Below are 14,034 nucleotides of genomic sequence, written 5' to 3' on the forward strand. Positions count from 1 at the left end.
TTGCAATACAAAAGCACGACTCAACTTACTTTGATGTTCTAGCAGTTCGCAAGCAATTTCAGTGCGGTGCAGCCCAATGGCTTCTGGAGTGGACAGCACCCTAGTAACCTCTCCACTTAGAAGGTAGTGTTCGGCAAACTGTAAAATATGTTACAGTAATTGCAATTGATTAACTTAATTCTAGTTTAATACATTAAATACAATTGCTTATTAAATACCTTCAACACTAAAACTCCACAACTGCTGGAGTCCATCTGCTTGTTGTGTGGCAGAGTCTCCATTTTCCAATCCACTCGGGACTCTTCCTTTCCTTTCATCTTCAGAAAATTCCTAATAAAAACAAAACAAGTTTTTAAAATGTAGCCAGCCAGTTGGCAAACCCTCCTGCCTTTATGAATATGAGCTACAAGCATAGTTTGATGGGTAAACGGGGCATAATATTTACCTGAATACACTGCAACGGTTGCACAGCAGTCAGTGGTTTCCCAACTTTTAGACACTGGTCACATTCCTGAATCTTTAAGGTAAAAATATTTATGGAGTTCATGTAAATGTTCAACCTTCTCATTTGTAAAAACAAAAACACTTAATGACATATTCTCTAACGAACAAACTATTTAGCAACAATAGTTTGTGTGCGTGTCTTCAAATCTCTGCCAGGCCTACAGGTTATTACTGTAATATCACTAATTAACCATATTTATTTATATTTTGCAAGTGTACAGTTTCTCTTTTAACTGATATAAAAAAAATTGCTTATTTTAAACACTATTTAACAACAGTACAAACAGTTAATACATACCCATGTTTTAATGTCAACTGTCATACCAAACCAGTAAAATCTGGAACACACTGCATTTAGCGTTTTGTGTGTGCCAGTGTGTCCTCCAATTGGAGATGAATGAAACTCATGAAATATCTTCCTGGCACCATCCATGGTTTTTACTACTCTTCTGGTTCCAACAAAGAGTTCTCCATCTGCAGTAAAACAATATAATTTAGAAATTAATTTAACCACATATATGAGTTGTTAGTATTAACAATAAATTACTGACCCTTTTGTTTGAATTTTGAGGCATATCTTCTGAGGTTTTGCCTCTGAGCCTTGTCATATCCTGAAGGGTAGGAGCCCGCAGAAATGAACGCGTAAATCTCTTCCCACTTCTTCTCCATATCTACGAATGTCAGTAAACATTTTCTTATGAGCTTCAATATGTGCAGTTGACAATGCAAATAATTTAACTTATTAAATAACGAAATTACCGAAACAGCCTTAAAACACCGAAGCTGCGGACTCAAAAGTGTTGTGCAAATACCACGCGTCCAGTAACTTGACAGCAGACTTCACCGAATCTGCAAATTCGACAGTTTTGTGCAGAAAGCAGATAGCGACTTCACTTTAATATTGACAAACAATCGCAAAGGCTTAAAAAAATCAAGTATCAACGTCAATAAAAAATACTAATACTTACTACTTACCTATTCTCCTGCAAATATGACAATGGAGTAGCGTGAAATCACAGCCGGATGCGCTTAGCTTCCCTTTTTGTGTTGTGCGCATGCGCGCACATGCTCAGGAACTACGGGTAGGACGGTTTACGGGGTAGGAGAAATTCCCAGAACACCACCCTGACCGTCCCATACAGGAAATGCAGACTGACAATCTGCGGTTACTATACTACAATGTTGTGCACCTGACTGTCTGCTGTAATAAACTATCCACAGATTACATTTTTGGTTTCGTTTCGCCCTGCTTTATATATATGTCTGTGTGTAAACCCGTAGTTGAGACCTGGGAAATATCTGAAACACGAGTCATGCCTCAGTTTTCTGGTTTACAATAGCTGAGCTGATGAGGTAATGCATCTCCTTCCTGTCTCCATGCTGAGTGGGTGAACCTGATATTATTTGGATTGTAGTTTTCTTCTCTCGTGCATGCTTCCTTAGAAATTCAATGCAGCATATTTGACGGGAGGATTCAGTCTAACTGGTTATGTTTCATATTTTCCTGTTTCGCAGGCATGCAGGAGTCCTGGAAATGGCCGTGCAAAGCTTCTACAAGAAGATCCGCGACCTTGAGAATGGTGCCAGCCGACATACGGGTTCCTCTGCAGATGAACAGGAGCCTGATTCCGAGAGCATAGCCGTGTCGTTGAACCACGATCTGAGCATGTTACGAATCATAGAGACGTTTGCAGAGAGCGCCCCGCAGCTCACGCTCATGCTCACCATCATTCTGCAGCAGGGCCATCCAGATCTTATTACAGGTGCAATTCTTAATGGACACGTGTTCTTTATATCTGTGTGCTTTTTTTGTTTCCTCTTCTTTTTTGTTTGTAAGTTCATTTATAACTTTATACAGTGGCTTGCAAAAGTATTTGGCCCCCTTGAACTTTCCCACATTTTGTCACATTACAGCCACAAACAGGAATAAATTTTATTGGAATTCCACGTGAAAGACCAACACAAAGTGGTGCACACGTGAGAAGTGGAACGAAAATCATACATGATTCCAAACATTTTTTACAAATAACTGCAAAGTGGGGTGTGCGTAATTATTCAGCCCCCTGAGTCAATACTTTGTAGAACCACCTTTTGCTGCAATTACAGCTGGCAGTCTTTTAGGGTTTGTCTCTACCAGCTTTGCACATCTAGAGACTGAAATTCTTGCCCATTCTTCTTTGCAAAACAGTTCCAGCTCAGTCAGATTGGATGGACAGTGTTTGTGAACAGCAGTTTTCAGATCTTGCCACAGATTCTCGATTGGATTTAGATCTGGACTTTGACTGGGCCAGTCTAACACATGGATGTTTTGTTTTAAACCATTCTATTGTTGCCCTGGCTTTATGTTTAGGGTCGTTGTCCTGCTGGAAGGTAACCTCTGCCCCAGTCTCAGGTCTTTGCAGACTCTAAGAGGTTTTCTTCCAAGATTGCCCTGTATTTGGCTCCATCCATCTTCCCATCAACTCTGACCAGCTTCCCTGTTGGCGAGAACAGTTACATTATCTTCTACTAGAGGGCAGTACAACTACCTGCTCTAATTAAATTGGTTGCCAACTGCCAGTAAAACAGAAGAAGGAAGAAGAAATTACATAATAGTCATTCTATCAGGCAACGCAGTGCGTATAAGGAATAGATAAATATTTGAAAAGAAAATGTAGTCAATCTGACCTGGGTGCTGGAGAAAATTCTGACCCAAATGAAGGCCCTAGCATGAGTAGTGGTCAGAAGAAAGCAAGAAGGGCATACTCGGGACAAACCGAGCCAATTCAAAACAAAAATTATCAATATGCTTTTGTGGCATTTTTGTTTGGTGTGATTTTTCTAATGTGAAATATGTGCTGTGGCTCCAAAAGGTTGGGAAAGACTGCTCTAGTGCCACCATCAGTGCAGAGAAAGACATGGAGTGTGCGAGAGGGTAAACCAAATAAATAAAAGAAAAATTTGAATTTATTAACACAGAGTATTTCTTTTCTACAACAGTTATCCAATAAGATTTGCTCCAGAGGAAACAGGGGAAACTGCAATCAGAAACAGTTACATAAGCTTTTGTGTTGGCACCACACTTTCTCACCTCTGTGATCGTCTTCATGCTGATGTGTTTTGAGTGATGTCTGGTATGTTTTTTTTAAGCTCAGGTTCAGATAGAAAAGGTCTGAATACAATATATTGTTTTTTACGTTATAGCCTAATAGTGAAGGGATTTTTTTTTCTCCAAATTTTATCTAAAATAACATAATGCGTTTACCTGACAAAAAGCCACGTACCACTGAATTACTCATATAATTATCCAAGTACATAAAAAAGAAACAAAAACCAGCCTTATTTTAAGTGAATGCATGATACTTTCACAACCACAGTGTGAAAAACTAAGTGCACCCTTTGCACTTCCATAGGAATAAAGAGAGTAAGTAGCAGAAAATGTCACCTCCTCTATAAAAGCAGAAGTTTTGTCTGTTTGCAGGTCTGGAGCACTCAGGTATTTGTTAACACAATGTGAAGAAGGAAAAGCATCGACAATGGTCTTAGAGAAGCAATGAGCTGCTGCACATCAACCTGCAAAGGTTATACATCTATGGTCCAGTGAGAAAGATTATTCACAGCTGAAAAATGGTCAACAGAATATCCTAGTAATTTCAACCCAAGGTCTGATTTCTAAAAAAAACAAAACAAAAACAAAACAAACAAAAAAACATGGCAGTACAGCCTGAGGAGGTTTTGGTCAGTCACTTCAAGGTCCCCAGCCCAAATCACCATCCCCCCGCCACGGTGCCTGACAGTTGATAAGAAGTGTTTGTGTCTGTGTGTGCCTGTATGTCTGTGTCTATATGTCAGGTTGGGTGTCAGGCGCCACCTCTCTGGGGACATCTCAGGCCCTCCAAGGTTTGGAGGCCTATCTCCACCCACCACCACTTCCCCTGCCAGTGGCGGACTCCCTCAGACATCGGTGCGTTGGTGGTTCTTTGTGTCTGGGGATGGGCGTCCAGGTACACACCGGCTCATTCCTTGGTGGCCGCTTATCGGGGCCTGGAGCCTGGGGCTCGCTCGGGCCACTTCGGAGGTGGGGTGCCCCCGGCCTCTCGGCCTGGGGCTCGGTCACTCAGGCACGGCTGGCTGCCGGCGGAGCTCACGGGCGCGTCACTGCAACTCCCCCTGGCTTCTGCTCCGCGGCTGCTGAGTGAGCCCTCATCTGGGACTCTCCTCAGCTCTTTCTGGGACAGTGGCGCGGCTGCCCCTCTGTTGGTCTTCCTTGGTCTCTTGTGTTCTGGGGGCCTCTGGATGTCTGGAGTTTTGATCTCCTCCATACCTGCTTCATGCCCTGGAGGACGGGGCTGTGGCCCCCCCCACACCCTCTAGCAGATCATTACATGAAGGAACCTTTAAAAAAAAACAAAAAACAAGCGCGTCCATGCTCACAGGTGTACACACGGGTGATCACACCCACAAACTACACCCTTTTTGGCTCCTACCTCAAAGCACACTGTGTTCTGTTGATCTTATGTGCTGCACAATAATGTTTAATATTTAGTATTTACTGTCATATTCCCATATATCATTGTGATGTTGTTTATTCTATTACTCTTGTTCTCTTCTGTTTGTTTTCTTTTTTCTTTCTCAGCAGGTGATCCAGGTGATTGATATATGCATTTTTTTTCTCTCTGCCCGTTCTGTTGGTTTTTGTTTTTTGCCCTTCTCCCCCGTCCCTCTTCTCAGCTGTTTCTCTTTCCCTCTTTCTTTCTCCCCTTCTTTCCCCCAGTCAAGTCTGTCCCGTATTCAGTAAGTGAAAATAAAATAAACAATAAAAGGTGAATCAAATGGACCATTACGGCAAGGCTGGGATGGTCAATTTGGTAAAGTAAATCCGTTGGGCATCTTTCTTTGCCTTTAGACAACAATTCTGATGGCAAAAGAGCCAAACGGGACAGGCAAAAAAAAAAAAAAAAAAAAAAAAAGAAGTATTTGTTATGCTGCATTTAATTTTCTCTAAATGCAGATCTGTGCATTTTGGCCAAACGTCTCCGCTTCGCTCTCGTCTATCCAAAGGACATTGGTTCAACAACTTGTGGTTTGCTCAGATGCAACATGGCAAACCGAAGAATACCAAAGTTCTCTAACGTGTGAGTCAAGTGTGTCCAACGGTTAATGCTTGGAGAAAGCTGGGTTGTGCAACAGGACAATGGTCCCAAGTGCAGCAGCAAATCTACAAGATAATGTCTGAAAATGAATGGATCAAGGTGCTGCAATGATCCAGTCAAAGTCCGGATCTCAGCTTGACTGGAATGCTGTGTATGAATGAAACACCATAAAGCTCAGTGAACCGAAACAGACTAACCGCTGTGAGAGCGGACCACAATTTCCTCACTTGTGATAAAGTCACACAGTAAATAATTACTTCAAGTTACTGTTTCTGAAGGTGCCTCTACAAACTTTCACAGAACAGCAGAGGGGCTGTGAAAACGTTTATACTGGACTATAGGAAAATGATCAATCATGAGCATCCCTGGTTGGTAGAAGGTGGCAGCAAACGAGCGCAAAATAAAATAAAATAAAATACTTCGCAGAATATTTATAATACTGTAGAATACGTTTTTTGTTGATGTTGTTTTTTACCGTGTCTTTAACAGCTTTTTAAAAACTTTTTTATTTCAAATTACTTCAAAATCATTACGGTCACACTCTACTTTTTAAAGTTTCGCTTAATAGTGTAGCTTTTTAAAAATATGAATTTCTTTATATTTGTATTTTGTGTCATACAGTCACTTTATTATTATTTATTCATTTATATAACATAGGCTATTCAAATCTACGGTTTGCCGTAGAACAAAAACCGTGTGTCATCTAGCGGCTCAAAAATGAAAGTGAACGAACAGCAGAGAAGTTTCCACGTTTACCGAGAAACGTGCGTGTGTGTGAGTTTCTACCGCTGGCACATTCACGGACGTTCAGAGCGGGCCTAACGAGCAGGAAGGAGACTGGTTAGAAGGGGAAAAAAAGAGTTTCTCTTCCACTAAAATGAAAGCAGGGCGCAGTTTTAAGTTGTGAAATGTCGTGGCGGGGGTTCACCTGCTGGGCCCTCCCTGAGGAGTCCGCATAAGTACATTTATTCTCTCCAGCTGACTTCACATCTGTCACAAGGCTCAGCAGACTTACAGCAACCTGCAGGCTGCACGGTGAGTTCAATACACGCTCTCAGTGACTGACTACAGCTGTGACTGAGGAGGCAAAATTAACTTTAAAAAGGTTCCGTTTAAACACTGACTGTTGTTGTTTGTTGTTGTTTTGTTTTAATTTTTCATCTGCAGATGGCTCAAGACAAAACTGTCGTTTTCTTTGACCTGGAAACCACTGGATTAGGTACTAATCTTTAATAATATAACGTTTCTTGTTGTATTTTGTTTTATTTTATGTTATTTTAGATAGAGCTTTTTTGGAGTAAATTAAACCTCAGCATCATTGGATGTCAATGAAATGAAAGCAGTTACATGCAGTTGCAACTCTGTGCCTTGCCTAATACTGCATTCACCAATTTACCAAAACAGAATTACAACACGCTTTAAGCACCAAAACATCACTTTATTTACTTGATAGACGGCCGCTGCTGCACTTAGTTTTTTTTGTTTTAAAAAATAAATAAATATATATTTTATGGAACAAACTTCCTAGATCAGTGATCCCCTACATTACCTTGTGTTGTTCACACATGAAAAAAATGTACTGATATTATCCATCATGTCTTTACAATCCAGTCTGAAGGCTTTACCTGCCAACACACACGCACATCATGTAAAGCCCTTACTCTACGCGACAAGGAGGGTGGTAGTTTCTGTTTTTACTGCTGTCTAATCTAATCTTACACTTGTCAGCCTTCCGTTTCCTCAAGCTCTCTTTGAGGGATTATAAAAAGTGTCAGGCAGCTTTAAACAAAAAACAAACAAACAAAAAGCACAGAAACCACGGCTGTGCCCACGTGCTAGTATCATACATGTTCTGCATTATATGAACAGTACATTTAACATTAAAATACACACTCGTGTTTCAGGACTGCATGGCTGCAGTTAATTTGAGAAAGAGTTCAGCAGATTACTCAGTGGAAACCACAGCACTGTTCAGTTAGGAAGTCAGTCAAAATTATATTTCCTGTCATCGTTGGGACATAAGACACGCCATAGATGAAACCAGATGCTGATTTCGTTTCTGTGATTTGAGCTAGCGTGGGTGTGAGAATGGCCTCATAGGCCAGGCATGTTGGTGGCACACGTCTTGGCAGGAGTCCATTAAAGAGAGGCGTGTTACTGACGTCAGTATAAGCGGGATCAGCAAACAGCCCTACCTGCAGGACAAAAAGAACAGCACGCAGAGAGCTGAAGATTAACAACAGCAGCTGATGATATTTTCATTTTCACTGTAATCTACAAATGGGGAGTGATTATCTGTTATCCCTTCCTGATAACAAACATTATGTGTTTTTGTGTATTTATTTATGTTTAATACATCTACCGGCCGTTTTTAATGTTGCGTAATTCTCCAGTGGACTTGCATCCAGAAAATACAATAAGCTGTTTTCCATCATCTTCTGATTCACACTCAGTCATTTCAATCTGGAAGCAGCCCTGAAATGTGAAGGAAAAACTGTTCAGTTCACAAAATAGAAAGAAGGGTTATCCCTCAGGCGTAACATCCTGAAAGGTGACAGAAACTATCATCCAGCACAACAAAGAGAATGTTCGAGCCCCAACTCCTGCACAAATGTATGTCTAGGCACCTCTCCCATTTGTTTGAAAACTAATCACACAAAAACTTGCATGCTCTGTAGCATCCTCAAGACTGTCTGTTTTCTAGTGCTGTGCGATACTGTAAATTTCGGTATCGATCCAATACCAAGTGGATTAAGAGCAGTATTGCCGATACCGATACCTTTAACTTATAAGGGGAGCTTATGTAGGTCAGAGCAGTGTGTCATGATTTATTAGCTGAATTATCATAAATTTGCCTATTCCTGAGTACATTTTAATGAACACCAGCACAACAGTGTTGGGATTTTAACTACATACGATTGTGTTAGTATCAATCCAACACCAGTGTTGGTATCGATATTGCGATAGATCTGCCCACCAGTACTGTTTTCAGCATTTCTGTCAAGGTATCCATGTGAGTGACAGATGTTAAGAGTGGTGTAAGATTTCTCATCTAAGTCTTGACAAGGATAGAAATATTAACATTATAACCTGACAAACTATTGCTTTTAAATGGAAAGCTACCATCCTGTTCATGTTGCACTGCTTTCTGCAAAAAGACTGTTCTATTATAACTTGTGGTTATCTGTTTTTCCTTTTGTCTCGTCTTCTATTTTCAGACACCACGGTGTGTGACATCATTCAGCTCGGCGCCATCTGTGAAGACAGGATCTTTAATGTCTACATCCTCCCCCGCCAGCCTCTCACAGAGAGCGCAAAACGTGTCACGGGCTTCACCGTCAGCAACAACCGCCTCTTTCTCCACGGGGTTCCCGTGGACACCATCCCTCTTGCCGAGGCTCTCACTAATTTCATCGCCTTCCTGCGCTCCTTCCACCGTCCAGTGCTGCTGGCGGCCCACAATGCAAAGCGCTTCGATGCACCTGTGCTCACCAGGTGGCTGCAGAATTGCTCCCTCCTGCATCAGTTCCAACAGGTGGTGTCTGGGTTCCTGGACACCTTCTTGCTTAGCAAGGACCTGTTTCGTCTGAGCAGTTACTCCCAGGAGTTCATGGTCCAGCGCTTCCTGGGAAAAAGCTACGACGCTCATAATGCTGTGGAGGATGCCAAAATGCTGCAGGAGCTGTACAAGGCCTGGAGACCTACCACATTTAGCGTCTCCAATTGTACCTTCAGGGCAGTCCGGGTGTATTAACAAAATGCTGAAAGAAATACATGAGAAATTATCAGACAAAGCAAAAATATTAAATAATTTTAATAAATAAAATAAATAATGTTAAAGCTGACCTTTTATTTGCTGTTATGTTCAGGTCAGTGGACAAACAGGAACAAATGAAATGGAGTATGTGTGGTCATAAGTTATCAAGATTTAACTTATTTACTGTTAAATGTAATGTAATGTGTCACATGCAGTGCAATCTTCCTTTTCTGTTTCCCTTTGATCTCATTGATGCCTTTTTGTAGCCTCTGTGGACCAAAATGCAATGGGTCTGCAAAATATTTTGTTTTTAAAAAAAAAGAGCATTACCCACATCTTTCTCAGCCTTAATAAAAGATCTGCTACTACAAAGTGTCTCTCTGTGGTTTCTAAGGTTCCACTGATTCTGTTTTATCCCAGGTTTCTATAAGAGCAGGAAATGACACCTTTAAACTGCACCGTATCCTGTCTCAGCTGACTCTTCATTTCTTGAAAACTGTAGAAGCTAGACTGCTAACAAAGAGACAGACAGACAAGCATATGGAACCAATTACACACGTCTTCTTCTCTAGAGGGCATAGTTGTGAACCTTGGGCTTGCTGGTTAACGCCAATGATTATATCAAAGATTTATTTTATTTTATTTTTTCTACAGTCAGTGGTGGAGCCCAACATAGCTTGTAATTTGTATAGATGACTTGCTATCTTTTTGTCTCTTATAGATGGGAGCATTGTACTATTCAAAATTTTTGCATGACTCACGCAGAAAAAAATCAGTATGTCAAACAAATATATCCTCCTTAGAACCAGCCTATTCATTTATGTCCTCTGTAATGGACATTTGTTTTTGGTCTATATCATTTGACTTATTTAAGCTACCCTACCAAGTCCTGATGTACAAAATAAGGACATCCTGGGGTTTCCATTGACATCTCATGTGTATGTGTGGCCTCTTTTAGCTCCAAAGAGGAAGAAATAACAAAAAAAAAAGTTAAATGGGAAGGTTCTTTATTTCTCGGTTTTCAGTAGCATATTATACCTAAGCGTGCGAGTTTTTTTTAGTTGTGTTTTTCATGTATCTTCATTGTATGGTCCTTTTCGTCGAGGCTTTTGTTTTGAAACTTTCAAGCTTCCGGTCGGTCACTGCGCAGGTGCTTTAAAACATGGCGGGGAAAGCTTGACAGACTCGGTGTACAGTAGAACTGTGCCGACCAAATGTAATGTTTTATCGCTAAACACTTTAGGCCAATGATGATAGCCGGTTTTGGACTTTTTTAGCTAACCTTTCCGTTGCTCTCACTAACGGAAGTTATTTATTCGTGATGCAAAAAACTGAGGAAGCTGAAGGCGCTCAACAGTCGCTGGTTTTCTTTGACCTGGAGACGACTGGACTGGGTACGGTCATACTCTAACTTTGTTTTACGTGAGTTATTATGACCGATAAAACTGTATCATGGTGATAATGTTGTAAATTGCTGTTAAAAGTTGGAAAGACACACACGGTTGACCCACTAAGCGCACCGTGCACACAAAGTATGGAAGATAAATGGAGCCAAAATATTCAATAGCTCATTTGTTTGTTTGTTCTTTTTTTGGTCATTTTTCTTTTCTTTAAAAGAAAAAAACAACTATTAAATAGCATCTCTTCGAATGTAAAATGCAGCCTTGCAATAAATATGCTGTTTTTTTATTTTATAAATATGCTATTTTTTGCATTTGCAGCTACATGACAAAGAGACAGTGATTATTTTAAAAATTATTATTAATGAGGTCATTTTCCCAGAAATTCTGAGAAGCTTTCAGCTACAGTCCAAATTGTGGCAGATCTCGGTGGGAAAATGTGCAGAACAGCATCTCTGAATGCATAACATGTTGAACCTTGAAGGCTACAGCAGTAAAAGACCACTCCTGTGAGCTAAGAACAGAAAGTTGAAGCTATAATGTAGATTTGGACTGATATTTGATTATTTAAAAGTCATATTCCAGCATAATGGCTGAGTTATTTATTCTTTCAAAGACAAAACACAAACAGATGTCCCTCAGGTTTATTATTTGTAGTTATTTTTTTTACTCATTTATGCTAAGCCCATGTCTGCTGCAGGAAGCACAGTGGAAAACAAACTGTGCAACATCAACAATTATTAACTTATTTGAGGGTGTTTTTTCTGTTTCTTCTTTATTTATTTTACTTTCATTTACTGGCTCTTAAAATTGCTCTTGTTTCTGCTAAAAAACAAACAAAATCTTCAGGTAGTCATTTAAATTTGAAGCACATGAAAGTGTTCATGTTTTATTCCTCTAGATCCAAATTGTGAGATCGTCCAGCTGGCTGCGGTGAGTGGAGGCCACTCGCTGAACCTCTACGTCGTCCCTCGCTGTCGAATGCAGCGAGGAGCTTCCAAGGTGACTGGCTTCAAGGTTCACAGGCAGAGGCTGTACCTGCACCGGCAGCCTGTTCTCACAAACTCCCTCAGAGAGGTGCTCGTCTCCTTTATAGCTTTCCTTCAGATGCTCGGCCGCCCTCTCGTCATCGGCCACAACATTCGCCGCTTTGATTGTGTGCTTCTGGCTCACGCGCTAGATGAATTTGGTCTCAGAGCAGAGTTTGAGTCTTTGGTCTCAGGTTACGTTGACACTCTGCCGCTGTCACGTGAGGTGCTGAAGGACTATGGGCTGGAGAGTTTTCGACAGGAGAACTTGGTCAGGGAGCTGCTGGGCGTGAGCTACAAGGCCCATGATGCTCTGGAGGACGTGCGGGCTTTACAGGCACTGTATGATGTTCTTCGGCCCAAGCCGGAAGTGATCTGCAGGCACAGATTTACTCTGGACACCATGGACGACAAAACACCTGTCACAGCTGCCAAAGTGCACTGCAGACTACCAGGACAGCGCCCCCTGTGGGAGCACTTCAAACAGACCGTGACAGTTACGGAGGATCATAACAGAACCTGATACAATTTTAATTTATTATCTGAGACTTAAGAAATTAATATTAAAAGAAAATAAGTAAACATAACGAAAGCCTGTACACTGGATATAAGGAAATAAAGCTTTATTGCACTTTTCTACAACACAAAGAAAATTCTTGTTCAGGAGGGTTTTTTTTCTTAATATAAAAATGTCTGTTTGTGGAACTATAAGTGGTCGATCCTTAGGCAGTGTGGGGTAAATTTTAAAATGCCTTACTCATCGTTGACCTAGCAGCTTTACTTTCATTATTATATTCAGATATTTGCTTACAGCTTTATGACAAAAGAAACTTCATATACTTAATGTTTCAATGTGTTCTATAGAAAGCTATATTTGACATTAATAAATGTGTTGCATTTCTACTCTGTTCCAGATTGTATACTCTCACATGCTCTTTTCTGCTCACTAGCATGTAAAACATTCCAATCAGAGATGCCTACACCGCCCTCTCCTCTCGCTCCTCAGGGCTGACACTGAGGTGTTCATAAGCGTGTCCTGGGTCTGACCTGCTGCCCATTCAAATATCCTCAAGAGCATAACAGACACACCCTTCTCTTAAGGCTTTGATCTTTCCAGGGAGGCTGTGGAGAACATCATCAGGTCACCCCAGTCTGCTACACATTTGCCACTCTATGACATTGTGTTATAACAAACATTTCTATGATATGATATAATAGAAATACTTGCTACAATACAGTACTGTCACACGGGGGGGGGGGGCTGTAAAAGTCTGTGTGTGTTGTTCATGTTCATGCTCCAGGGACCCGTTCTTCGTACCTCGCTAAGTAAGTCAGCTGGATTTGATTGTTGACGATTTCGCGTGATCTTGGATCGTTCGGTTCTCCGAAGCTCATACGGGACTTGCTGTCATAGCAACAGATCCGTAAGCGTAAACCTGCTCGGGAGCAGGCTTACTTTATGTAAACAAGATTAGATCGCGGCCACTCAGGTATGTCCGCTTCATGTATACGAAAGCAACAGCGATATTTTACCACTGTTTTACCATAAAGAAATATTATCAATGTAACTAAAGTTAATGCAGTACTTGATCCTTTTATTGATTCCATACAGATACATACAGGCCATTTCCTAAAAAAAGGGAAATGTACTATTAATCATTCTATTTCATGTATTTGATTATTTCAGATGTAATTCATATTTTAGAGTAGTAATAGTAAATTACTTCATGTAATCAAGATGAGAGACCACGGCTATAAAAGCGAAGGTGGATTTGGGAAGTCTGTCGCAGCCATGTCCTGTCCGTATACGCGAGCCACCCATTGCGGAAGGTGCAAGATTGATAAGGAGAGTTTTCAGAATTCAGCGTATATTGTGGGATAGACAGGATCCTTTAGCTCAGCGCGACAGTGTGCTCATAGAGAGATATCGATTTTCCCGTGAGGGTATTATTTACTTAACCAACTTGTTGACGAGGGGGTGCAGGACCACCACCTGTCTTTTTTTGCTCTGCCCTTTTCTTGGTTGCTGTTGTAAACAAACAAACAGATTATTTCAGGGTCTCTTTCCAAGAGACTAACAGCAATATAAGTGATAAATATTACCATTCTGTAGAATATTCTTATATTGCACTTTTACTTGTTCCCATGTTCTAGTGGGTCCTGTTGTGGCTCTAATGTGAAAGAGGATATAATGTAATATAATATAATAAATT

General features: G+C 40.8%; 2 protein-coding genes across 2 annotated transcripts; both read left to right on the plus strand.

Annotated features, from left to right (window-relative positions):
- Positions 1–6,342: 6,342 nt before the first annotated feature.
- Positions 6,343–9,765, plus strand: trex4 (three prime repair exonuclease 4). The gene is made up of 3 exons (XM_040026351.1): positions 6,343–6,671; positions 6,804–6,855; positions 8,855–9,765. Exons 2-3 carry the CDS (start codon positions 6,804–6,806, stop codon positions 9,388–9,390), a joined length of 588 nt encoding a protein of 195 aa, XP_039882285.1. The 5' UTR covers positions 6,343–6,671; the 3' UTR covers positions 9,391–9,765.
- A 747-nt stretch (positions 9,766–10,512) lies between these two features.
- Positions 10,513–13,003, plus strand: LOC120730163. The gene is made up of 2 exons (XM_040026350.1): positions 10,513–10,787; positions 11,695–13,003. Exons 1-2 carry the CDS (start codon positions 10,715–10,717, stop codon positions 12,342–12,344), a joined length of 723 nt encoding a protein of 240 aa, XP_039882284.1. The 5' UTR covers positions 10,513–10,714; the 3' UTR covers positions 12,345–13,003.
- Positions 13,004–14,034: the final 1,031 nt, after the last annotated feature.

The sequence above is a fragment of the Simochromis diagramma genome, unplaced genomic scaffold (genome assembly GCF_900408965.1).
Source record: "Simochromis diagramma unplaced genomic scaffold, fSimDia1.1 OVJJ01000293.1, whole genome shotgun sequence".
Taxonomy (NCBI): domain Eukaryota; kingdom Metazoa; phylum Chordata; class Actinopteri; order Cichliformes; family Cichlidae; genus Simochromis; species Simochromis diagramma.

Coding starts and splice junctions, on each gene's coding strand:
- trex4 (XM_040026351.1), top strand. CDS start 6,804: ATGGCTCAAGACAAAACTGTCGTTTTCTTTGACCTGGAAACCACTGGA. Junction 6,856..8,854: donor CCTGGAAACCACTGGATTAG/GTACTAATCTTT, acceptor TTCTATTTTCAG/ACACCACGGTGTGTGACATC.
- LOC120730163 (XM_040026350.1), top strand. CDS start 10,715: ATGCAAAAAACTGAGGAAGCTGAAGGCGCTCAACAGTCGCTGGTTTTC. Junction 10,788..11,694: donor CCTGGAGACGACTGGACTGG/GTACGGTCATAC, acceptor TTATTCCTCTAG/ATCCAAATTGTGAGATCGTC.